Source organism: Trachinotus anak, unplaced genomic scaffold (assembly GCF_046630095.1).
Source record: "Trachinotus anak isolate AG129_WGS33_773 ecotype Australia unplaced genomic scaffold, CSIRO_AGI_Tana_v1 ptg000012l, whole genome shotgun sequence".
Taxonomy (NCBI): domain Eukaryota; kingdom Metazoa; phylum Chordata; class Actinopteri; order Carangiformes; family Carangidae; genus Trachinotus; species Trachinotus anak.
The window spans coordinates 25276641-25300880 of NW_027273863.1; the positions used below are offsets into that span (position 1 = coordinate 25276641).

The 24240-nt window shown below is 40.2% G+C and overlaps 1 protein-coding gene across 4 annotated transcripts in view; it reads left to right on the forward strand.

Moving 5' to 3' along the window:
* LOC139628694 (solute carrier organic anion transporter family member 5A1-like) overlaps positions 1–24240 on the forward strand; it is a 40918-nt gene that overhangs the window by 4262 nt on the left and 12416 nt on the right. For all 4 annotated transcript variants that reach the window (XM_071490667.1, XM_071490668.1, XM_071490664.1 and 1 more), the window contains 7 exons: positions 12867–12999; positions 14412–14632; positions 15197–15361; positions 18477–18675; positions 21685–21844; positions 22543–22787; positions 23756–23820. In XM_071490667.1, the coding sequence (XP_071346768.1) occupies positions 12867–12999; positions 14412–14632; positions 15197–15361; positions 18477–18675; positions 21685–21844; positions 22543–22787; positions 23756–23820 (1188 nt within the window). The remainder of the gene's footprint in view (positions 1–12866; positions 13000–14411; positions 14633–15196; positions 15362–18476; positions 18676–21684; positions 21845–22542; positions 22788–23755; positions 23821–24240) is intronic.

Genomic DNA, 24240 nt, shown 5'->3' on the forward strand with positions numbered 1-24240 from the left:
TGAAACATCTCACCCATATGCAGTTGTCGAGGCTGTCAAAGCAAGATCTGTAATAGTATTGGAAAGTGAATTTTTTGGCCTTTTTATAAATTCTTTTATTATTATAGTTTCAGTGAGAGAGAGACAGGAGAGAGAGAGATGGGATGACAAGCAGCAAAGGACCACAGGTCGGACTCAGACTTTTCCCCGGAAAGTGAAATTTTAAAAAGCTGAGTAAGCAGAGAAGTAAATGTGGTCCCAGACACTTGTCAAATGCTGTTGAATAGTAGTTTGTGGAGTCAGTGTGCAGGACTCAAAATTTGAGTTAGGGTTAGGGCCAAACCCTCACAAAACAAGAAACTTACTCTGAGAAATGATGTTGAGCAGTGTTTGTCATTTTCTGACACTTGATAGTTCAAACAATTAATAAATTTATTTTTTAAAAATGGCAAAAATCAGCACCACTAGTTTCTTTGGTGATTTTCTTCCACTGCAAGTTGATTCTACAACACATGACAACATTTGGAGAAACTTTTAAATGAAAATCTGTGTGAACTAAATATTTAAATTCCCTCTCTTGTTGTTGTTGTGCCACTTTGGCAAGTTACCAAAAAGTGTTTGTCGACACCCACTTGACCAGTAAACTTTGGCATTCAGTTGCTTTCATGGCCACTGAATGAAATCATTTGTTTCCAGTTTACGGTTAGCAGAGCAGAGTGTCCCAGTCAACAGGAGCAGATTCTGTTTGGCTGCAGAAACATGTTGGTGTAGCCGGTTGGTTTAATGGCAGCTGACAGCTTCTTCAGCCATTGAAATGAGGACACAGTCTGTTTTTTTTCTACCCAGTCCAATATCCTGAAAAACGCAAAGTTCAGCCAGTCTTACACTGGTAAATGTTGCGTGTCTCACTTGCTTTTATTTTCCAAAGTAGCGGCTTTCATTTCAAGGACATTTTTTTTATGTATAGTTGAACACATTCAACAGCTGTATCTCAACTTATGTTTTACTATTAAAGCCAAAAATTCACTTTTAATCTTTTCAAGTCACATTTTAGCACTTAAATAGATGTTTGTGCCAACCAGCTCAAATCCTGGATGTCAAAAATGTTAGAAAGAAATCAAAATGTTGTTTTGTTCATTTTAGTTTTATTGTTTATTTAACCGGAACAATGCACTTTAACATAGTTCCAATACAAAGCATGAATGTGTTGCACAGGGAGTTAATAGCTATTGCTAATTTTCAACTCTAGTGGTCCCTAGTTTTAATTAAAGTAACCTTGATGTCACCTGCTGCTAACACAAAGCACGTTTCCATCCTCCTGTTTTTATAAACATTTTTGATTTGAAAAAAGAAAACAAGGAAACATTAGAAATTTGAAAATGTTGCAAGAAAGATTTTATGCTTTGCTGAGGCACTAAGGAAACAGACTTTATAAAATTTATAAATTATAATGTACATGAAATTCAACTTAAATGTCTCTCATCGCTGAAGAGACAAAAAGTGACATCGGAAGAAACCATCAGATCTCTGTGGACTGATGAGGAGGAGTTAACGTTCCTCTAGTAGAGAAATGAAACCATCAGAAATGTAATGTGTCAATCGTGTAAAATGTCTCTTAAGATGTTTTAAAAATGCAACACAAAGTAATTTGAAGCATTAATTTGCAGATCTCAGTCTCTTTCGCCTGAGTTGAATTCTCCAGTGTGTCTGATGATGACCATGAACTGTGCACAAAGGGCTGACTGTGCAAAGATAGGCCTCTTATGCTACTTAGCCTACTTAGGTTATTGTGTTAGTGGCAAAACATGAGATGAACGGAGACAGATGATGTCTTTGGTAAATCTGCACCCATACTGAGGACTCAGCTGGACTGCCATCTAAGATAGACCAACGCTGTATTCATTTAGCCCGCCGCTTCATCTCTGCAGACGTTTTAAAAACACAGATTGATCGAAAGCTTACAGAAGCAAAGGGGAGGATTTCCTGCCACAGTCCTGCAGTAAACGCAACCAGAAATCAATCGGTACCATTTGTCTCCTGATCCCTCCTCAGATCAAAGGTATCTTTTGGTTCCTCTTAGCTGTTAATGGAGATAAAAGGCCGACAGGGAGGGAGATTTAAACTTGAGTTTCTAGTGAATCTTAATTCAGATGGGAATGGGGTCAGCTCAGCAGTAACACAATGCAACGTCTTATTTAAGGTCCTGCCCCGCCTCGAAGGAACCTCTCACTGGGACAAAGACGGGATTTTATTGCTGGTAATTTATTAAAAGCGGGAATCCAACTGACGACAAGTTCACATGACACAAGAGCTTTGAAGCTACTTGTTTCTAATCCTGTCATGGTAACCAGTGGTACTATTATCAGTACTACTGATATAAGCCTTAGTGCTACTGATACACTACAGTCTTGTCCAGGAAAATGCTTCTGAAAAAGATTGTTAAAGTTCCTCCGAACATGTTTTAAATTCTGTAAAAATCATTCACATTTTGTTTAACAATGTTTTTCCTACATAAAAAGTGAAAAAAGAAAAACTGAAAAACTGTCTGAAGCTCATCTCACTTCCTGATTGAGAGACTTGGATCAGACCTTGTGCCCCGTCCACCACCTGCTGGCTCCAGGTCTCCAGGTGAAAGAGCAGAAAGTATCAAGATGATTAGAGGAGGAGAGACTCAGATGAGGAGCCTGTTGAGACCAGAATCAGAGACTAGCAGACGTATCAGAACGGTTATTGTAGTTAGCATCTTTTATTTGTTTATGTTGTTTGTTAGCTTGTAACTGGCAGTGGCTGACACAGTGTTACTGGTTGTGCTAATGCTAACTCTGGCTCTATTTACTGACAAGGTATCAGGTTTATTTAGGCCCGCCCCCTGTCCCCACAAGTTGACATGATTGGTTCCTTAGATTATATGATGTATGAATTCCTGGCTGTCTGAATCTGTTTCTATAAGACTCTCATTGGTTCAGTTCAGCAGAATCTTCGAGCTAGAGATGGTGGACTGACCAGGCCCTAAAATGCAATGTGTTAGAAGTTAACACTAATCTTCAGATCAGTCCCAAAACACACATGGCTCCAGTGTAACAAGGACAAACTGAACACACCTACAATCCATCAGCTGTATTTTGAACTAAAGGAACCTTCGGCAGAGATTGGAGTAACAAGAGCCGACATAAACCAAGTGAGAAGAGAAGGTCCTGAGCCAGCTCTTCATCATTACCACTCTGTTATGTGCCAGTATGGGTGCAGCACACTTGCTGTCTGCGGTAGAACAAACATTCTGGTCCATTTTGGCCCTCTTTTGCATTAGCCTACATATGAGATCATGCCCAAAGGCGTAACAGACATCCATTAGAATAATTCAGCACAATATTGCTTTGTAACCCCAATAAGAGATGCTCTGTTTGGCTCCCATGCGAGGCCACGCTGCAACCACTTGAAATTTTAATGTGCCAGCTCAGAGATGCAATATGGTCCTCGCTGGGTTTAACAGGGCTGCGGTGTTTCGACATGTGCGTCATGTTACAGTGCTCTGCATGTGAGCTCAGACCTGTGGAGAGCTGTGTCTGTTATATGATGATAATGATAGTAGGAGGAACAAGTTGTCTAAATGAATTTAAGTTTACTGTAGATTCAGACATTAGACATGTGCTGCTGATGAAGCCAGGTTTGTAAATCAGCTTTTCTGTTTTTTTTCTACTATTTTGTGTTATCTTGGGAGTTAAAAAAAATGTGCTCAAAAGTCAATTTCATTATACAGTATAGATATAAACAACAGCAACCAAACAACCACTAGAGATTGATTTTGCCCCATTTTATGGATTCAGTTTGCTTTACATAAGACACAAGGTCATAAAGGGAAAATATAAAGAGACACAAGGCAATACAAAAATAAAATTTAACTTCACAAATGCAGACAAGACAAGTTTAGAGTTTGGTATATGTTGTGCATAAAAGCTGAATGCTGCTCCGCCATCTTTAGTTTTGACTCAGGGGACGGTAGACAGGCCTGTCCCACATGTCCTGAGAGGCTCTTAATCAAGCAGCAGATCAGAAATGTAATTCAGCTCTAAACAGTATTTAAAAATCAAGTCTTTAACTCTCACATTGGCCTGTGTTTAAGTCTTATTAGAAGCTGTATTAGAATATCCTGCAAGTAACTTTGATTGATCAAAGAAACGTGGATTTGAGAGATCTAATCCACACTTTGTTGTTTTCTGTTGCTTGTTTTCATGGACGTAGCTACTTCTGTGGCTCTGGCACAGGAAGATGATATATCCCTTCAAAAACCTGTCTACAAGCCGTGATTGGTTGGTTGTTGTTGTGACATTTAAAATGTTAAAACAGTCATAGATGGATTTGATGGCAATTCTGAAAGAAGGCCATGGTCGAAGTGTGGTTTTAAAGCTGGTGTGTAACGTGTTTGGGTGTGCTGTGAAAAATGATCAATTGTGGGAAACGGGGCTTAAAACAGAAAAGCAGCAAACCACACTGTGCTGCGGCTAGTGCTAATCTCCTTTAGCAGCTGCAGGCTCAGGTGATATCTGAAATCTAATCGATACAGTCCAGCCCAAATATCATGATATATGATATTATCACAGACTATTTTATTATATAATTATTGTTGTATTTAATGTGTCAGTTGTTTTTTGTAATAATAGAAGATTATATTATTGTATTTAATGTTTCAGATATAAATGATTCTGCCACTAAACAGCAGTTCAACATGGCAGACAAAAAGAAAATTGATATTATGAAAAATTTGACATTATGAAAAATACCACATATGGCAGAAAAATATCATTATCATAATATAATATTGGCCCAAGTGTGGAACTGACTTCTCTCTGAGTCGATGTGATGTCCATAAAAATGTGAGAAATTGAGATTTCCATGTCCTCAAATATTAGCATTTGAGGAGGCGGGAATTGTGGGAGGTTGAGTGTTTTTGCTCCTTCATTTAAACAATTAATAAGCTAACAATCTAATCTCAGTCAAAACTGTTAGTTAATTTTCTGTCAACAAATGTGTTTTTTCAGAATTAGAACTACCCCTAAACAGATGATATACTGGATAATACTGGATTTGTCTGCACTGCTCCACGTAGAAATATTCATCAGCTGCTGTAGAGATCAAGGGAAGTGACATGCGACAGTGACCCACATCTGGACCTTATTTTGAGACATTATTGATTATGGACACGGTGTTTCTTTGTCCTTTTGCCTTTGCTTCATGCACACAGGTTGAAAATAAGTATACAAAAGCTGGATGAAAATATACATTACTGACTTCAGGTTTTTGTGTGACTTGGTTTCCAGCTGCCTTTCAAAACGTATAATTCTTTACAATCCTTAGTAAATACCTCCTACCTGAGATTATCATAAACTCCTTCAGTGCTCTGATTAAAATCATGAAATAGCGCTTGAAAAGTAAGTTTGTGTAAAAAGTTAGCTTCCTGTTTGTTTTTTTGTTTCTGTTGTGGCCTCAATGAAGTGCTGCAAGTAGCATGTGCGGGAAAATGCTTGTAGATGAGTGAAAGAAAGAATTTATTCCTTTATTCATTTATTTGGCCTTTGATGTGTTATTGATGTCAAGCTTTACCACTGAATCAGGAATTAAACCTGTGGAATTAAAAGCCCCTGTTTACTCAACTCTGTATTTTCCCTCTGAGAGACTGACCTACAAGTTTAAACCAGAAAACCAAGACACTGTTGTCTGTTTAACCTCATGTCGCGTGTCTGTGTCTCCAAGTTTACAGCAGGAAATGAACCTTAAGCTCTGTGTTCTAATGTGCAGAAATGTATTTAGTTTTGTAAGGAACATCTTTCACAAACAGTGTTTGATTCAACCTTTAACCTGCTGCCAGAAAAAAAACAAAAAACTTCACCATTGGACCTTACAAATGTTCAAATGCAGGTTGTGCAGCCATTTGTCGACAGGCTAATTATCACTGCCTGAGCTTTTCCTGGAGCCCAGGATCTTTCAGTTTTGACCAGAGAAACCGGAGGCTAAATTTAGTCCATGTTGCAGGGAAGTACTTTCAAACAGCCCAGGGACTGTGGGGCTGAAGGGCTTAATGCCACTGAACATTTAAGTGCTTGTTGATGTTAAAGCATGTTTTGTGTTATGTTATCAGCTTCATAACTAGACTGAAAAGAGAGAGAGAGAGAGAGCAGGAACAGCGATGCAGCACTTCTCTAAAACAGTTTCAACATTAAAACCGTCACGATGGAGGTTTTATTACAGGCCTGATGTATTAGAATTCACCAGTTTTACCTGGGTGTACCTAGTAAACTGACACCTAATGTGTATTTGTGTTAAGAAGGCATAAACTACTGCACACATTTACTGGGGAATTCAGTTTTGGTTAGTACTTTAAGCTAGCCCGGATGTTAGCCTCACCCTGGTTCCCTCAACAAAAAGCCAATTGGATTTTTTACATGGGCTTTTTAGACGCTTGTTAGCAACCGGCCTTTTCAAAGAGACGTAAGATCTTAAAGAAATCAGGACTGGAGTATTTACTGATGTATTTTGTGTAATAGAACAAACCTGAAAACGTCTTGATTTTGCATTAACCACAGACCTTATTTCAGCCATCTAACCAAAAACCATTCAAAAAACCAGCAACTAAAGGATGAGGGAACAGGGAGTGATAAAATGCAACAAACTTCCAGGTTTTAGGACCAAGTGTCAACCCACCGTGACGTCACCTATTGGTTTGTGAACTGCCGTTTGCCAACAATCTGGTGCCGTTTTCACCATCTTGGTTTTTTGAAACCAGAAGACACCATATTTCGATGAGAAGGTGGAGCTGAGGAGGAGTGAGGGGTGGATCTGACCTGCTCTGTCCTCTGTCCTGATAATCAGGCAGGTCGCCGTGTGTGGTACAGTCTGTCAATCACATGGTAGCCACGCCCTAATGCATACCCTACTTTATCGTCTATTTTCCTCTAAATGGACTATAATTTAAAAAACTGAACATCATCATGTTGTGTTGAAGAAGACTTGAAACTAGCGATTGAGACTATAAACTCATTAGGAAAACATTTTCTGAGGTAATAAATCAAGGGAGAAGTAGAGACATTTTCCCATAGACTTCAATACAATCAGACTTATTTTTGCAACCAGAGGTGTCGCCCCCTGATGGTCATTAGATAGAATGCAGGTTTAAGGCTCTTCCACATTGACTTAATTTTTCAGACCTGGAGTCTTTGTCCATTTTCATATAAAGTCTATGTTTAGGACTCATTCCTGTAGCACTCTATAGTCTTTGGATTAAAAATCAGGATTTCCTGCCTCTGCAGCCACATTTTTGATTATTCTCTTTTTAAATCTGTCCCTCGTGAGTCCCTTCTCTTATGGGACTAAATCTCTGGAGGTTTTAGTCGTTGTGAATGTTAAGCTTTAGAATTAAATCTTGTCCAACGGTTGCCATCAGCAGCATGTTGACAGTGACTCCTATCAACACAGACTGACTGAGGATCATGAATACTCTGAATGAAAAACGTGCAGGAAGCCTGAGCACAGATTTCACGGGGGCAGGGAGTCTGATGTTGGTGCTGGGAAGTTGTAACCAGACAGTGCTTTGTCAGCAGGTTGCCATGACATCGCTCACATCCCATAACATTTCATTGTCTCCCCCCACCCTGATCCATCTCGCTGCAGTCTGGCCTGACCTGGCCTCAGCTACGTCTGTGCCTGTCAGCCTGTCCCTCCAAACACTACGTCACGCAGCTTCTCGCTCAGCGTTTACTGATGTTGTCAGGTGGTGGGGAAAAAAAGCAGCTACAGTTTTCTCATTAAAAAAAAAAAAGAAAAAAAAGCTGTCCATCACAAATAAACCCATCCATCAACCAGCAAAACTCTAATGAAACCTTGTGTAAAACTTGTCAACTCCAGATCAAGATTTATGATTTTGATTTACACATTGAAAGCTTACAAGCTTTTTACTTGTCGATTGAGGAATTGAGAAAATTTGATTTTACATTTATTAACAGTGTTCTGCCAGCAGTCGCTCTCCCACAGCTTCTCCTCTAATTTACAGCTGCCATCGATCTCTTTTACGGCCGTGTTGTGGTGTGACGCCGGCCCAGCAGGTCCACACTCATGTAATCAGGGTTGTAGGGAGCCAGACTACAGATGCAGCGTTTGTCAGTGCTGCAGTAGAGGCCTCTGTGTACTCCTATTATGTGTGTGACGGTGATGCAACACCTTGGCAGCACTAGAGTGCTCATAACCAGGAGGAATCCTGCTGAGGCTATTATGACATACTAGAGTGTTATTACACTGTAGTCGGCAGGTTACCAACACATTATTATAATAGAAATATATATGCCAGGATGAAAAGAAAAAGAAGATGGACAATTAGCTACCTGCTCACTCTCAGAGCTGGTGTTGCAGCCAGTAAAACATGACTCACAGCACAGTGCAGACAAACCAGATCTGACCAGATCAGACTGCTTGGCTGCATCTACCTGTTCTTTAACAGGCAGCTTACTGAAGTAACACTGTGTAACTTCCACACACTGGATGACACTTATGCAAGGATCAGGAAACGTTGCATGTATTTCTTAATGGTCACTTTGTAAGTTCTGCTATGACTTGGCTCAGAATCATGTGATTCTGGTGCCAGATGTTTAAAACTCTGTGTAGATTCATGACTAAACCTCACCTGTGAGACATTGGGTGCACATACACAAGCCTAATTTTCCCACAATTAGCCATGAATGGTTGAAGACACTCCCTTAATACATCAGTTTGCAAAAAAAAACAACACGTCTGTGCCACAAGCTATCAGAACGGCAAGAAAGAAACACAACTTCACTGATTGTTGGTCGGATCACAAACTGAGCTCATCACTAATCTTCACCACAATAACTCCACCTGTAAAGTCCTGGTTTACTCTGAACGTCTTCATTATCAGGCTCCAGACAGGCATCTAAAACTGTGATTGGTAAATATTTACACATTACGGAAACATATTACAAAATGACTCACAATAAATAATGAGAAAATAATATTAAACAATACTACACAAACACAATTATTTCTGTTTATGAATTATCAAATTGTTTTTGCTCTGTAAACAGAAAAACTTATAATGATAAAAATGAATTCTAGCTCAGTGAAATTATAATATATATATTTATATATTATATTATAATATAATATAATATTAATAATTATTTTATGTTAAATTCTGTGTCTCCTTTTTCTTTTTTTTTTAACTTGGCTCGCTCTAAAAAACCACGTGTGTGCATGGTCAAAAGAATGTGTAATTCACATTGTTCATAAATGGCGTACGCATGGTGTTTGTGTGTACGCATTATTTATGTGTCTGGCCCCAGGTGTCTGAAATGTCACAGGGAGCATCAAACTACGCAAAAAAGATTCATGCTAATCTTTGTGTGTGGGTCTCCATTAAGTTTGTTCTTCGCTTTATATATAAACTCACCATTCCCCTAGGTTGACATATTCAGAGTGTGTGTTCTATCCAACTAATTTATTATATAAATAAATCATAAATCCATTTTATAAGAAATCTTAGAAACCAATATTAATGATTTTGAGTCTCCGATTTTTTCGCCGTCCCTAATTTTCTTCAACAGTCACTGATAATAGCATCAGCTTCACTGATAGCATCAAATAAATTGCTTCATACCTGTCTAATGAAATAGTTTGGATCAGACAAATATCAGTGTATCTCTGCTTCTTACTATCAGCCTCCTGTAGTGTATTGTGATAAAGAAACTGTTTATCCTACTGTCACAGTTACTGACACTGACCTCAAAGGAGCTTAGGAGAGAGATGAGTTGTTTTCTTCGGTTTTTGCGCCACATATTTTAGTTTTAGTTTGCAAGTTTCTGGGAAAAGAAGCCCAACACTGGAGGATTGGGCTGGAGCAGGCCTCAGGCTGTGGACTGGATAAAGATGTGGGGGAGTCACAGTCATGGTCTACCTTCAGTAAACAGGCTGAAAAGTATGGGGGTGGAGGTTACAACAGTTAATTGATAAAAAAAATAGAGGTAATGGAAAAGCATGTGGAGTGATAAATTATCATGTGATTTGTTACCTTAAAGCCATTTTGATTACAACTGTCACGATATAATGAAACCAGCCATGTTTCATCATGTTCCCTGTTTTACTTTTATTATTCACAACGCAAAATTTACTGTTTATCATTTCAAGCTTCAAGGGTGGAAGCAACAAAAAATAACAGCAAAAATATTACAATGATAGTGACATGAAAATGATTCAACAGGCTTTTTTATTAAAAGACACCAAACCTCTCCAGTGTTAAATGTTGTGTCAACACAAGCCATAAAATAACTTAATAATATACAATAAATCAACACCCACAGCCCAAAGCAGCAATTACCGAGTTATTGGCCCAGATTACTTCACATCCTCTTAAATGTAACTTCATGAAGGTGGTTTATGGAAATTTTCTTCGTGTTTTTTATTGTTGAGATTTCTCCATCTCCATATTTTTAATTTTTTCCCTATTTTCTGGCTTCTCATATCTCAGTGGTGCCTGGTTGCCCGCCTTACCACCAGCAGCCTGGTCGTCTTTTATCCCTCTGCTGATATTCTGCATCACATTGCGTAACACGGCAGCCTGCCAGCCGAGGGTTTTCCCTCTTCTCCGGCTAGATAAGGGATTATCCATGATGCCGCAGGGTCCTCTTGGAAAATCCAAGCCCTCAATCCCGACCCTATGCTCTATCATCCCAGGCTCTGGCCGACCCGGTCGGATGATGTAATAGACGAGTGGAGAGATGGACAATATGCTTCTGTGAAGATGCTCTGCAGATGAGTAACTGCAGTGCTCATGCTGCTGCTGGCATTTCTGGAATAGTGTGGAGGTTTTATGGGGACTAGGTGCTGAAAAGGAGTTTTTGAGGAATATCCGTGAGTTAGACATGTGGATTGTTTATGCGTGACAATGAGGACTTGAATCACGTGCAGTGCTGACTTTATTATACAATTTACAGAATATGAATCAACAGTACAACCAATAACCAACAATTTTGATCATACATTTATTTTTAAAGTCATTTATCTTTTATTGTTTATCATTCTCTGGTTCCATTTACCCAATTATGGTAATTTATCGTTTTTAAATATCATTGTGACTTTTTTCTCTTTCTTCACGTTATACTTCATAATTAATATGAGATTAATTGGAACAGCTTAACAACTTAATGGAAAATTAAAATGATTGATGATTTGTTTGAAATAATGATCTCAAGCACATTTCAGTTAACAAATGAACAAAAAAAACCTGCTGTTTTGTCTGATATGGATAGGACATAGATAAGTTAGTATTTTTTTCTGTATCCTTATTAGACAAAAATCCTGTAATTCTTGCAGTGTTTTTAAGACTGTAATTGGCTGATTTTGTAATTGCCTTTATGTGGCTGTTGACATTTTATAACTACACCAAGATTTCTAGCTTGATTTGTAGATTTTAGTGTCATGGCTTGTAAAGACAATGCAAGAGAAAACTGTAAAAAACACAAAATTAATTAAAATTCAAACAAAACAAAGAATGTATGGTGTGGAAACTTCATGAGTCTTTTTCAGTGACTTATTATGTGTCTTATGCCACACAACTTGATTTTCCATTCAACACTGGACAGGCTATTGCCAAGAAAAGATTTTAATGATAGCTGTTGGTGCATCACTGGCAAGTTGTCGTTTTATTTTGAAAAGTACAACACTGGTTAGTAAAAGTTTGATACGAGGCATCTTTGAAACTGCTGCTGACATGAACCCAGAGCTCCCAGTGAGTTCTCAGGACTCTGACAGTTAGATAATGCTCGCCCTGGTTCAGTGGCTGATTCAGTGCCTGGTCCAGCTTGGAGTTTTTAAGCCATACCACCTTTCAACTCTGGCCAAGGAATTTAAGATGTTAATTCCCTCTAATTGGAGAAATCTTATTCTCAGCCCCAAGCAGGCCCCTTATGGCACGGTCATATGATCTGCTCACATGACCCACACACATGGGCTTTTGTACCCCGCTCTTAATGCTAGATTAGTTCTGAAGAGTTACATAAGGGTTAAAGTTGGGCAAATGTCACTGAGTTTGGAAAATTGAATTAGAAGTTGACATATAGTGGTTCTTCTCCTTAGACAGACGTTAGTAAAATCATGCACATAAGACCCAAAGAGAGTCTGGGGAAGTGATCAGGATGACACAGTTGCTTTAAAATGGTAAGCAGCTGTATATAAGAAACGGTCATCCAGCTGAAACATGACCACAGGCTGTTAGTCTGAGGGAGAAAAAGACAGTATAATAAAAAAAAACTGATTTATGGAGGAAAAAGTAAGGAAAACATTTTCTAAAACTGTTTTAGCTCTGAGCAGCTTCTCTGACAGGAACCAGCAGTTATTTTAAGTCTATCCTAAGCAATCAAGTATTAAGGTAGCGTGAATACAGTATTAAATAAATAGGTTTTCGTTAAAATCTGAAGTGTTTTCATCTCTTTATTTGAACATCCTACATCCTTCTAATTATAAAAAGTATTACTATTCAAACCAATGTATCTTTGTGAAGGTAACATTGGTGATTTCAGCCCTTGAGCTAATTTTTGTTTATATTAACATGGAACAAAATCTGTCTGTAAATTGAAAAGGGTTCCTCATAGTCCAGGTCACATAAAAATATCACCAACCCTTCAGCTTTGCAGGAAGGTTTTTAGCCTGTTATAGCTCATGGTTATAGCTCAGGAGCTGATGGAAACCAAACCAGGGCTGTGAATATTGGACTTATATTCATCAAACCTAACTCCATTGGTGAGATAATGGTGCTGTAGTTGCCAAAAATGTGTTATTGCAGCTTTAAAGTCTGAGCACTATTCTTGTGTTTTTTCTCTTCCTCTTCTCAGCCATCATGTATGTGATGGGAGCACTGGGACCAGCAGCGGGGTACCTGCTGGGAGGAGTCCTCATCGGCTTTTATGTGGACCCTAAGACTGTTGTCAACATTGACCAGAGTGACCCCCGCTTCATCGGCAACTGGTGAGAAATATCTGCCTGGTTGATAGAAGATAGAGCTTTGTATAATATGATTATTTTGTTTTGTTTTTCTGAGCCACTACTGGACCTGAGTTTTAGTGCTAAACCCAAAATGTGTTTTTCAGTTCTGAAGCTTTGATGTTAAAAATGTTATATTATTGTAAAATGTGTCCCATTGTCAGTAAATCCCTTGAAAAGACCAAAATCAGCTTTATTGTTTCCAAAAACTATTAACACATCAGTGAGCCACACTGTTGCCCTGGGTGATATGTTCCTTCATTGTTCCTTCATTGTTCCTTCATTGTTCCTTCATTGTTCCTTCATTGTTCTGTCGTGTGGTTTGACAAAAATACTGACTACAGCACTGAATGTGGATTAATCCACAGCTGAAAATAGTCCCAAAACAAGTGCACCATTTCTTCTCATAAGCAAAGTTTGTTAAAAACTACAGTGAGCAGTTATTTTAGTCTTTTTTTTTAATTTAAGTATATATTTGTGAGGGGTTTTGAAAGATGCATGACTTCAGTTGTAACCAGTGGTCTGGAGCTGAGAGGCAGACAGAAGAAAACATTACCAGTCTGCTCAATGCTTTACTAAATAAAATATCATGTAAAGTTAGAAAAGTTCATAGATTTAATGCCACTGGTGGAAATCTTGACACTTTTTGCTGCATCAAGCTACAGACACATTTTGGTCGGTACTGAGCCACAATTGAAGCTGATTTGGGATTGAATTTTGGATATTTATTCAGTATCAAAAGTGTAAAAGTTTTTTCCTATTGTGCACCCTATCTGTGATGATGTAGCTATAAGGACTGAATAAGAGCCGAATATGTTTTGTTGCTGCCCATTTCTGTGATTCAACTGTGACTGTGACATTATGCAGAAGAGTGAATCGAGAGGGAAAAAACTGCAACCGATAAAGACAATCAACCACATCTGAAATTACACTGTGGGAGGGAAGTCAAGAATCTGCCAGAAATGCAGCATCACTTTTAACACGAGATGCACGTTTGCGCTTTGGATTACGTCTTTGCACACATCTTATATCCACCTGTGAATCTGTTGGTGTGTGTGAGATGCTGTTAGTCATCTATTTGCAGCTCTCAGTGATGCCGTCCTCTAACTGACAACATAACCTGTGACTCACTCGCCAACAGCCACAGGCTTCCTACATGAATTATAGGTGATGGTAGCAGGAAGAGGATGGATGAGTGTACCAGTGATTTTATTTTTTTTTTGGCACAAGCCTGACTGCAGTTTATTTATGTGACACTAATGAGGCAGAGAGATAAAATAATACCAAGCCCAGACTGACTTTTTGACAGTGTGGACTCACCTCTTGATGACACTTTGATGAAAACTTAATTTCCTGTATTTTAAATATTTCATTTCAATCCCACCTCGTCTGTCCAGGTGGAGTGGGTTCCTGCTGTGTGCCGTGGCCATGCTGCTGGTCATCTTCCCCATGTTCACCTTCCCCAAGAAGCTGCCGCCCCGACACAAGAAGAAGAAGAGGAGGAAAAAGTTGAGCCTGGACGACCTGTCCAGTGACGACGACGTCCTCAAGGAGAAGAGCAACAACAACAAGAGCCAGACGGTCACCTCCTCCATGGGCTTCGGCAAGGACATTAAAGGTACCAGAAAACACTGTGACATGTCAGGAAGAGGCTGCTGATGTCACTGATGATGAGGTCAGATATAGATGGAGCGTTTCCCTGAATAGAGAGTCTGGGCTCTTCTCTTCATTTCTTTACCAGTCTAGAAGAAATGTTCAGCGAGTTCAGCATCAAACTTCATTCCTTTATTCACTAAGAGCTGTCTCCAGAGGTGGAAAGCAACCCTTCTGTTTTGCCTCTATTTCCATAACTTCTTTTCCTCCACTGCAGTTAGCATGCTAACCAGCTAGCCCCAAAACACTTTCCAATACCGAGTCACTGTAGCGTCCAGTCTCTCCTGAAGAAGAAGCTGCGCAGAAGACATATTATGACGCTATTCTTGAAAACTCAATGTTATTTATGTAGCGTTAGCAGAACTTAAAAATAGCTCCTTTGAGTACTTAACTAGGTGACAGTAGACTGTTCAAATAAACAGGAAGTCGAGCCAGGACAGAGGGCTCTGTGAGGAACAGTTAACTTCTTTATAACAAACAAAAAATTTAACTTTTCTCTCTGTCCACCCCTCATCTCTCCTTCTTGCAGACCTGCCCAAAGCAGCAGCGAGGATCCTCAGCAATGTGACTTTCTTGTTCGTCAGCCTGTCCTACACGGCAGAAAGCGCCATCGTCACCGCTTTCATTACCTTCATCCCCAAATTCATCGAGTCCCAGTTTGGCATCCCAGCCTCCAACGCCAGCATCTACACCGGTGAGATGAATTACACAACACTTTGTATTAAAGCAGCAAAGAGGCACTTTTCCAAGTAACCTCATCACCCGATCAAATGTCTGATCCACTCTGTAATCTTTGCTCTGATGTCTGGATGTCTGCACTAATCATGAGCACTACACTTACTGCCCACAAGAAATCAAAAACTGGATTTATTTCTCATGAAACTCTAAGATTCGGGAAGTATTTGAGCATCAAAACTGTTCTCTGCCTTCTATTCTGAGCTCCCATGTAATATTTCTTCAGCAGCACAGACAGGATGCAGACAGACCAGAGTATTCATACAACACACGGGACTTTAATTTCTGCCTGTTCAGCGCTGCTCTGCTGGTTTTATCTAAGAGCAGAGCAGGAGAGGCTGTCAGCCCATAGCTGCAAGCCAACACACATTAATAATAAAGACACTGCTGGTCTTCAAATGAAGGGGGCACCTGGGACACTGAGCTAGAGCACTGAGTGCATTACACACACATTTAGAAACACACACACACACACAGATAAAAGCACTAAAATGCTCCACATACACTCACAGTTACATGCTGAAACACATGGATGCTTAAACAGGCATATAGGCTAATACGTTACATACAAAAACTCTTTGTGAGAACAACATGCTAATAACCAAGTGTGGCATGTCGAGCAAAGGGGCAGGTTATACTCAGTATTTTACCTTATCCACACATTTATGATTTAAAAATGGGGATAACACACATTTTCAGACAGTTTTACCTGGACACTCAGTTCCCAGTCTAACACTGGGTCTCTGAAGCTATCATGACAGTCTGTCCATTCTAACACGCCTGAAACAGGCCTAACGCTACAGACCAGTCTAAACTATCTTTGCGAAACCTGTGTGTTACGGCCCACCACAGAGGAGTGCAGCAGTGTGTCACAGAAACCTTCAGTCCTTCAGAAGCATATCTTAAGGCAACAGAGCCACTCGGAGCCTGATAAGCTGAGAGGAATGTGAGGCTCCGCTCTGACCTGATGACATTTTCTAGTGATGCTGGTTTATTCTGGTGCACTGTCGCTGCTGATAGCAAAAAAGCATTTCCACATTTGGAAGTTTACTTTTCTCTGTAGTCTTGATGGACGGACGTGTTTGCAGAGACATAGCAACTAAGACCGTAGACAGTTTACTTCTCCAACAAATTGTATGACAATGAAGACTCAAGCAAAAGCTTCTTTTCGTTTCTCAGTTTTGGCCGTTTGTCATCACAATTCATTGCTATGCTTCGTGCAATTTTCAGAGTTTAATTACAAAATAAAGTACTCGGCTTTAGAAAAAAATGATTTTGATTGCTGGTGTCAAAGAGCAGCGGAGCATTAGTCACAGTTGGAGGTGCCGTGAGTCATCTGAACTTTCCACACAAAAAGTTCTGTTATTGATGAGTTTTTAGAATAAGCAAATTTTATAACGCTGAAACTTCATTTATATTGTTTGGAAACGTTTAGTCATACCCACATCTTTTTCAGGCTTTTGTTATCAGACATGTTTTAGTGTGTTTACAGTTACATAACTGTCTCAGCTGTAGGTGGAGTGGGCTGTGGAGCCTCCGATTAAAACTGCCACTCGCACATATTTTCATACTATACCAACCTCTTATGAGTGAAATCAAATCATTCCTCGAGAGCCTGCTCATGGGAGGTCTCCATGGAGTATGACTGCGATTTGGTAGCTGAGTGGGTAGAGCAAGGCTCTGGCACCCACCTGCCAGGGTTTGTGGTTCTATTCCCTCAGCAGATAAATCATTTGGTGCCCTGGCTTGTTTAGACTCTTGTCACATTGCTTAGTCATTTATCCTGGATTATGTACCAGTACCAGGAGGCTATGCTCAGTCTTTCTGCATAATTTTCAATTCATGAAAGGCAGATGAGAGGTATCTTCTGATTTTCATGTGTTTTGACCAGACAATCTTCACCAAGTCAGTCTTTTCCTGGAAAGACAGGTCTGTTGCTGCCCATTTAACCAAGGACTTCCTAAATTTATTTAGGGCCAAATTTCCCTGAACAACAAAAGCTGTTCTATTGGCCTTGTTGTTTTCTTACAGAGAAAGACAGAAATCTCAAGCCCAGACAAGGTTTTATCATCGTCTGACTAGGCAGTGAACTCCACACCAGAGTGATAATGGTAGAAAACACTGGACTGAAAGCCACACACATCAGGACACAACATTATCTAACACCTACTGAAAAGGCACTGACTCTGCCTGGGTCAGAGGCTCCGCTCCCTTCGGGGGCCACCCACACTGAATATGTGTGCCGTCACGGTGAAGCAGGGCTGCCCGGAGGCGGCCATTGTTGTGATTGCTGCGTTTTCTTTAGGATTAATCTTGTCAATGAAGACAGAATGAAGGCTGCGAAGACCACAGTTTCTCAATTTGTAGATGATTCAACTCGTACAAGTAGAAGTTGACAGTGAAGCGTGAATCTTTGCACGAATAACAGATAACTTAATAGTCTTATAAAAAAAAAGATATAGTTGTTCAAGAAAATGGGTGCAGTCCTAGCAACAAAACTAGTTGATAGAAACAAAACCACCACTGTGTAGTCGTTATGGATAACATGTTAGCAAACACTTGTGTATTTTCACATCCAGCAGATGTATCTTTGATTTGGAGTGGTGTGATTATCCACCTGGTGAATGTAAGTCCCAACATTCATCTTCTTTTGGCTCCGGTTTGGTCTCCACCAACTCCTGAGAAAAGTATCTGGCTCTGTTGCAGTTAAATGTTTGACTCTATTCACCAGCCAGTCTCTAACATTGTCTGTCCGTAGTTTGGTGCTGGGCAGGATGTGTTTGTTGGATTGATCAAAGCTTGTTTGTTCTGCCTCCTGCTGGAAACGATACGACTGAACCAGACAGAAAACGTGTCGTAAAATCAAAACTGGTGGCTAAAGGAGGCTAAAAGGCTCCAGTGCAGAGTCGGTCATAATTCACTCTTTCATGGAGTTTTGAAAGGGACATACTGTAAAGCTGTTTAACTGGGTGGGAGGATTAGCTAGCTGGCCCCAGTGTAAGATGCTTTGAAGAAAAAGCAGTCTATGAATAAGTGAGTGAATTCGTAATGATACGCCTTTCTCTTCCCTCCAGGAGTGATTATCGTGCCCAGCGCCGGCGTCGGCATCGTCCTCGGCGGCTACATCATCAAGAAGCTGAAGCTGGGAGCTCGTGAGTCGGCCAAGCTGGCCATGATCTGCAGCGGAGTCTCCCTGCTCTGCTTCTCCACGCTGTTCATCGTGGGCTGTGAGAGCATCAACCTTGGAGGAATCAACATCCCCTACACCACCGGGTGAGGAGCCTCGAGGGGGGTGGAGAAGCTGGGAGGGTTCACTTAAGGGAAGCGGTGGGTTGTCATGCATCACTGCTGACGAAGGAGAACCGCGTCACGATACTGTCGAGTCTGTCTGCTCTGTGTCTAATTTGAATTGAAAATTTACACCGGGTGTCGAGTGGTCGGCTTGTGATTTTATTGTGGGGGATGGAGCGAGGCAGCCAAACAGACTCGGAGGATAGAGCGGGGAAGGAAAGCAGAGACAAAGACAGGCGAGAACAAACAGACACGAGCAAGAGATAAACAGATGGACAGTAAAGGAAGAGTTAAAAAAAAAAAAACACCCACAGAGAAAAACAGAGAGGTCGGAAAAATGGCTTTGGTGTCCATCTCAACACATATCTGTTTCTCCATCTCTTTTCTCCTTTATGTTATTCTCTGTCTCCATCCAAGCCTGTTATGTTGATACGCTTATAAACACCCTGTGGTAACTTGTCCTCTCTCAAACCCCCAAACAAAGAGGACATCTGCCCCAACTCATTAATATCCTGGATACAGCTGGGTGTCTGGGTTTGTCCATCCATCATCCATCCATCCATCCATCCATCTATCTATCTATCTATCCATCTATCCATTTTCTGCTACCAATCTGGGGTGGGGTCGTCAAGCAAGATAGCCCAGACATCCCTTTCCCCGTAAATGTTTTTGAGCCCCTCCTGGAAGATCCTGAGGTGTTCCCAGGCCAGATGAGGTATATAATCTCTCCAGCGTGTTGCAGGTCTAACCTGGGATCTCAAACCAGTTCGATGAGCCTGGAAGACTCTCATACACCATCCTCCTGCTGTTTATACTCATTACAGCATCAATTGTGGATTAATCCGCAGGTGAAAACAGACCTCAACAAATGTGGTTTGGGTTACATTTACTTAATGAAAAGAATTAAAGACACTTTGTGAGTCTATTTTAAACATGTTTGTCTCCAGTAGCAACCAGTGGGCTTTGGGCTGAGAGCTACAGAAAGGGCAGGGACGTGTTGAGAAAAAATGGACTTTTCGTCTTTCATTGACAACAATAAAAATATAGAAAAATGCCAGCCTTACCCTTTAACATAATGTGGCTAGCTGTCATAAACGATGGCAAAAGTAAAGCAAACAAAAAGGCAAATAAGTAATAAACTACATAAACAGTATCACTGACTTTTGACATGAAGAGGTAGAAGCAGCTTTCAACACCGTCGACCATTATCATCCACTAAAGTCTGCCTACTCCACACTGTGCTGGGTCTTATCATAGCTAATGCAAAGGAAAGAAAATAGATAGATAAATTCTGATGCTTGTAAATGTACCTGTGATTATCTGTGATTGTTGGTCTTTTTTTGGCACAGATTTAAGACTTTTACACCTCCTTTGGGGTTGCTGTTCTCGGGTCACCTCGTAATTCCAAACAGGGTTTTTGGAAGATTTTTATTTAAATCAGAGACAGCCGTTTCCTGACTGCGACTTGGCCTTTGTCATATTAAATCATTTCCCGGCACTGACAGAGTCAGTGGTAGTTTTTATCGCCCCATCTGTGGCCGACGTTGGGGAGGAAGCGAGTGTTCAGATCAGTGCAGGATAACAGATAACGAGCCAGTAAACGGAGGCGTTTTCTTTTGGACGGAGCGTCCCTGAGAGCAATTACATGGCAACGATGGAAAATGTCCAAGGACAGCTTGGAGGAGAGGACCCTTGGCTGACTGCCCTCTCTTTTTCTCTGTTGTGCTTCTGTCTTTGGTCTTTGGTTTGTCTGTCTGTCTGTCTGTCCTGTCTTCATCTTTAGTGCTGTTTTTAAATTCTCTTTTCTGTATTTGTTTTTCCTCTTCCTCATCCCTCATCCATCCTTCTCTCTGCTTCTTCTTGTGTGCCTTTCTCCACTGTCCTTATGTTTTCATCGCTTTTTAATGCCATCTTCTATCCTTTTTTTTTACCATATTTTCCTCTCGATCTCACATCTTTGTCTCTCACTTCCTCCTTGTTTCTCATCCTTTCTTCAGCCTTTTCCATCTTGATTCTGCATCTGTTTCTCTTCATTATTTTCCTTTTCCTTCTATCCATCATTTTGTTTTCTGCCTTTTCTTCTGTCTCTTTCTCTTCCCTCACCATTTTTGCTGATTTTTCAGTGTCCATTATGCACTTGTACTAAATCAGTATCAGTTAAAGTCGCTGCTTCTTCTCCAGATCATTAATGTTTTTTTAGCCACACTGTGAGTTGGCTCCAGTGATGGCAGTGTTGGCCACTTGGTTGCCTGTTTGTGCATTTTGAAGTATCTGAAAAATTCAAAGAACCATAGATTGACATGAAATTTAATGCAGACATTTACAATCCTTAGATAAAGCCCTAAAATCAGGTCACTAATTCCACAGCTCATGACAACATTAAATTCCTTTCAGCCTGAGCTGTAATTGTACATCACTGCTAACACAAAGCATGTTACAGGGCAGCAGTCATGAGCATTTACTATGAACCACTGCATATAAGACACCACTAAACAACTCTGAATAAAAAAAAAAAATAAAAAAAAAAAATACAATTCATTTGATTTCCAAGTTTTGAAATGATGGGGTTGCATGGAAAGTGTTGATTTACATTCTGTAGTATTTAGCATTTTCAGCTTTATTTCTGAGCATTTTAAACTATTTCAACTTTGTTTGTGAGTCAAATCATTTTTTTTATGGCTGATGGTTCAAAATACTACAGTACCCATAAGCCTCAGCTGATTACGGAGAAGATCCATCCAAAACTGACCTGAGACCTGAAAATGAGCTGATTTTAAACTGTTTTATCAGATTTCTGTAATCTTTAGCTTCAGCTTGATAGTTGAAGGAGGGTGAGAGTTTCATGTGATTTTCAACTATCAACAGTCTGTCTGTGCAGAACAGAACCTCAACTAAGACTCTTTGCTACTACTACTATGTTGCACACAATAAAAAAGTGGGTGAGTTTTAAACAGCAAAACCTAAACGTCTCATCATGTTTTTCCTCTGCAGACCAACTCTCACCATGACCCAGAGGAACCTGACCGGTGGTTGTAATGTGAACTGCGGCTGTAAAATCCACGAGTATGCTCCGGTCTGCGGCTCCGATGGCATCACGTACTTCAACCCCTGCCTGGCTGGCTGCAGCAGCGTGGCCAATGATAGCACCGGGGTAAGAGTCAGGGATAGTAGATGACCAGGACAAACTAATGCAGTTGTACCTTTGTGATTTCAGTGCCCAAACTCTAAAAAGTTCAAAGTTATCACATTAAAGGTCCCATCAGGTCTAAAGGTAGATGGCCATGTGTTTGTGAAAGTATCAAAGCCTCAGTCCACAGAGAAATGCACACAGCCTGTATTCAGAAACTGAGCCTTAAAACCAGCCGTCAGGACTTCTGGAACTTAGCATTGCAGGATTTGGTTTCTCTGAGTGTTCACCTGTAATCTGCTGTATTTTTATTGGATCCCTCAGAAAACAGCCAGACTGACCTGACTGACCTGTTGTTACTAGAGCTCCAGAGAGAAGCCTCAGAGAAGAGATGTAAAACTACACTGAGATGGTTTTTGGTTCTTAAAACCACAAATGTATCTTCTGATGGAGATCAACACAAAATATAAAATATGGGACCTTTTTACTTGTTCTAGGCTGGCCTAAAAACACACGAAAAAGCTTAGAAATTATCTTTGATACTGTTTGACAGGATTTAAAAAAAAGTGATTTCAGGTTCTGGAGTTTGAACAAGTTGATCCTGGTGCATTTTTAAAATTTAGGATACTGTCATTTAGTTCTACTAAGATTCAAAGTGCAGAGGTTGAGAGACGCTGCCAGTCTTCTTGATGATTATCTCACTGACACCGTCTGTCCTGCAGATTCGTAACTACTCAGACTGCGCCTGCGTCCAGAGTCGGCAGGTCATCACGCCGTCGTCCAGTGGTCAGGGCAGCAACCAGCTGCAGCTCGTCATCGTCAAGACCTACCTGAACGAGAATGGCTATGCTGTGTCGGGGAAGTGTGACCGCACCTGCAGCACCCTCATCCCCTTCCTCATCTTCCTCTTCATCGTCACGCTGATCACTGCCTGCGCCCAGCCCTCTGCCATCATCGTCACCCTCAGGTATGACCCTCTAACTCAGAGCTGAGGTGAGAGCAATATTTTAGGCTGAAATTAACACAGCAGATGAAGAAACTCGCTCTTTGTCTGGGGAATCCATAAATGAGTGATGCTCATCAGAAACATTCACAGACTGATGTTTTTCAGAAAAAAAAATTTTTTATTTCTCACAACAAACCTTAAAACTTTTTTAATTGGTCTGAAAATTGGAATTTTTCAAGTCAGATTTTCAACATGAACATTTTTATTTCTCTTTTTGTCCAAATAAGTTGATCTTTAACAGAAAAATCTAACATTTCATTAGTTGATAAACTATTTTATATTTCACTGTTTTCAGCTGCCAAAAATGGCACATTTTGGAAAACGTTGTTTATACACACCTGTAGACAGAAATCAACTGAAAACTTAATATCTGGTCTTAAAGTTGCTAAGTGTTGAGTATTATTTTGATTATGACATCGATTAAGTTCAGATTTTAGGCAGAATTTGACAACCCTCCTGATCAATGTCACTTTACCAATAGAAGTCAAAGAAGTCATAAAATATCCTGCTCACAGGAGCTTTAAATGTCCTTAAAGGTAAATTAGACTTAGCTCTGTGAAGTCTGCAAACACCCTCCCTCTTTGAGATCCTTCAGCTTGTGCACAGTACAACTAAAGTTCATAGAAACGTTTTGGTTCTTCAAATACTGAAAAAGATGAAGCCACACGGCTCAGTAGACAGTTATTGACGCGGTCATCATATACAGTTGTTATCACTTCTTCTATTGTAAATGCTGCCACTCTGAATGACGTTGTATCCTGTTTGCCTCCTTTATATTTCTGTATTGTAGGACTCAGATTTCAGATCCAATTCTATGTATAAACACTTCATTTTAAGGTGTTTTTTATTAGTGTTTCACCTCAAATATACAAGATGGTCGGTGTTTTTTTTTTATTTGGTAACTCCCATTCATCTGCTTGTCCCTGCAGGTCTGTAGCGGAGCAGGAGAGGCCGTTCGCTCTGGGAATGCAGTTTGTTCTCCTCAGGACTCTCGGTGAGTAAAATGACAACAGGACAAAACTGAGAAAACTACTAATTTTTTATCATTTAATGGTGACAGAGGTTTTCACTACCCAGTATTTTCACCAGGTTTGAAAGAAAGTCTAAATTAACAGGTAGAATATCTGAGACCAATGCCGGTCTTTTTAAAACCTGCATCAGCTCAGGCGCACCGGAGGAAGATAAGTCATTATGACTTTAGGCATCAGCTAAATGCACTGCTGTAAATGCACCGCACGTCTTGTAACTGCTGACCGACGGGCTGATTGAGCGTTAGGAAATGAGACGTTGTTTTTTTTAAGGCCTCAACATCACTGTTGTCTTGAATAAGGAGAAAGGAGGTAAATTGGATTGATATATAGGACGTCCAGAGAGCTGCTGTCAGGATGAATTAAGTGGACACTGTGACAAACTT